Source organism: Mastomys coucha, unplaced genomic scaffold (assembly GCF_008632895.1).
Source record: "Mastomys coucha isolate ucsf_1 unplaced genomic scaffold, UCSF_Mcou_1 pScaffold5, whole genome shotgun sequence".
Lineage (NCBI taxonomy): Eukaryota > Metazoa > Chordata > Mammalia > Rodentia > Muridae > Mastomys > Mastomys coucha.
Window position 1 is genome coordinate 66,241,122 of NW_022196911.1, and position 2,433 is coordinate 66,243,554.

Consider the following 2,433-nt stretch of genomic DNA (forward strand, 5'->3'; position numbering starts at 1 on the left):
AACAAGATTAGCAGAGACAAGGGACTTTTGTACAACTTTAGTTTACATTAGCTAGAATAATTTTCACATTGATACAAATTAGTACTTGATATTTTAATTCTTTTAAACATCAAAAGAAATAAGAGTTTTAAAAATAAACTTACGGGACATAATGAACTGAGGGTGGATATTCTTTATTGAGTAGTGATGAGGGAGTGGTGTAGAAGCTTGAGGCAAGATTTCATGTTGTTCATGTTGGCCTTTAATTTTCTATCCATCTGAGGCTTGCTTGCCCTCCAGATCCTATGTCTGGGCCTCCTGGGTGCTGGGATCATGGGTATACACCACCATATGCAACCTTAGATCCTTTTGAAGACTTATAGCCTGAGACTGCCCAGCCTTTCACTTGCTCCTGGACTCAAATATTGTATATATGTAGCAAATATGAAGGAAGATGGAAATACTGCCTTTCTATTCTTTGGAATACTGTCAGCTAATTCTACTGAGCCACAGAATCTGTTCCTCTGTGTTTTGGGAGACAAGAAACAGTGAATATTTTTGAATTGCTGGTAGGAACAGTAGAGAATGAGCTCCCATGTTTGTCTCATTGCTTTACTCCTTGCTGAATAAATAAGACTGCAAAATACAAATACAGAGTGAGCTGGTACTGGTGGGTGTAAGATGGCTCTTCAGGGGAAGGTCCTTGACTTGGATTTGATATCTGGAACCTCTGTAAACAGAGAAGCAAAGAATGGACCCCACAACCATGTCCTCTGGTCTTCACACTCATGCTGTGGCACACACCACAATATGTCCACACCACAATAAGTATAGAAAATATAAGTTATGAGCTCTGTGTACGTTTTTTAGAAGTTTTGTATAGTTTTATTACACGCTCCATCTTCAGATATCATTTTGTTTGGCCTTGTTGTTACTAAACTGGATTTACTTCCTAACATATGTTTTTGTTTTAGGCGGTGCTGATGCAGTCACGTGAACAGGTTTCAGAAGAGCTGGTGAGGTTACAGAAGGACAATGACAGTCTCCAGGGGAAGCATAGCTTGCATGTGTCATTACAGTTAGCAGAGGACTTCATCCTTCCAGACACTGTGGAGGTAATGTATTTGCCACAGCATCAAAAACAAGCAAGTGTACATTTTAAAATGGTTAAAGTTTCTTTAGAAAAATGTTTACTAATTTTATATGCCAAGTATACATCTTTATACTTTTAAAGATGTAATTTATCCTTTAGCATATTGATGGATAAATGTCAATTTTAAAACTTTGTTTTGTCTTTATCTTTTATCTTGGAAATATTGTCTGGGTATGCAGTGCAGGCCAGCCTCAGACTCGATCCTGCTTCTGTCTCCCTAGTGCTGGTGTTACTGGCATGTGCTGCCACACTCCCTCATTTTAGAACATTTCCTTCACTTTGGAAAGAAGCCTTCTTCGCGGTTAGAAAAATGGTTTAGTGATTAAGAGCATTGGCTGCTTTTCCAGAGGGCCTGGGTTTGATTTTTCTATACATCCAGTCCCAGGGGATCAGACACATCTGGCCTCCGCAGGTACCACTTATGTGTGTACTGACATACATGTGAGCAAAAACCCCATACACATAAAAGAAATCCAAACCAACCAACCAACCAACCAACCAACCAACCAAATAAATAAAAATCCCTCCTTACCCTGTAGGGATTCCTTCTATTCCCTTTATTCTCAATCTAAGGAACTAATGATCTGCCTTCTGTCTGTAAATATTTCTTTTGTAATATTTCTGTAAAATACTCTTTTGTATCTGCCTTGACTTTTTTTACTTAGCATGTTTTCAAGATTCATCCATGTTGTAGCAAATATCGACTTTAATTGCTTTTTATAGCTGAATTGTAATTCTGTACTGTGTGGATGTTTTGTTTATTCACCTTTTGGTGGGCATTTAGGTCATTACCAGTAACGAATATCCATGTTTTCATTTCTCCTAAATATATACCCAATAGTGTAGAGTTGCTATGTCATATGAGAACATGGATAATTTTGGTAATATGTGTGGAACTACTTAATTGTTTTATTTATTGAATTAGCATATGTTAATTACACAACAATGGCTTTCATTGTAACGTTTTCATCCATGCATGTAATGTACATCAGTCTGTTTTGTCCTATTTCATGTCTTACACCCACCTCCACTGGTCTCTCCTTTAAGAAGGTCTAGACTCTGCTGTATGAGGGACGGCGTTAAGCACTTGTTTGTCTGAGTCTAGCTGACTTTCCTTAATATGGTGGCCTCCAGCTCCATCAGTTTTCCTTTAAATAACATAATTTCGCTCTTCTTTGTGTACAGTGCCACATTTTTGTTGTTGTTGTTGAATACCTACATAAAAGTTTGTCAAGTACCCTCAGAGCTCCCAGGGTCTCAACCACCAACCAAGGACTGCATATGGAGGGGTCTGATTGTTC

At 38.2% G+C, this 2,433-nt stretch overlaps 1 protein-coding gene across 3 annotated transcripts in view; it reads left to right on the forward strand.

Moving 5' to 3' along the window:
- Positions 1–2,433, forward strand: part of Rabep1 (rabaptin, RAB GTPase binding effector protein 1) — a 105,776-nt gene that overhangs the window by 78,527 nt on the left and 24,816 nt on the right. For all 3 annotated transcript variants that reach the window (XM_031353114.1, XM_031353115.1, XM_031353116.1), the window contains one exon: positions 954–1,094. In XM_031353114.1, coding sequence (XP_031208974.1) covers positions 954–1,094 — 141 coding nt within the window. The remainder of the gene's footprint in view (positions 1–953; positions 1,095–2,433) is intronic.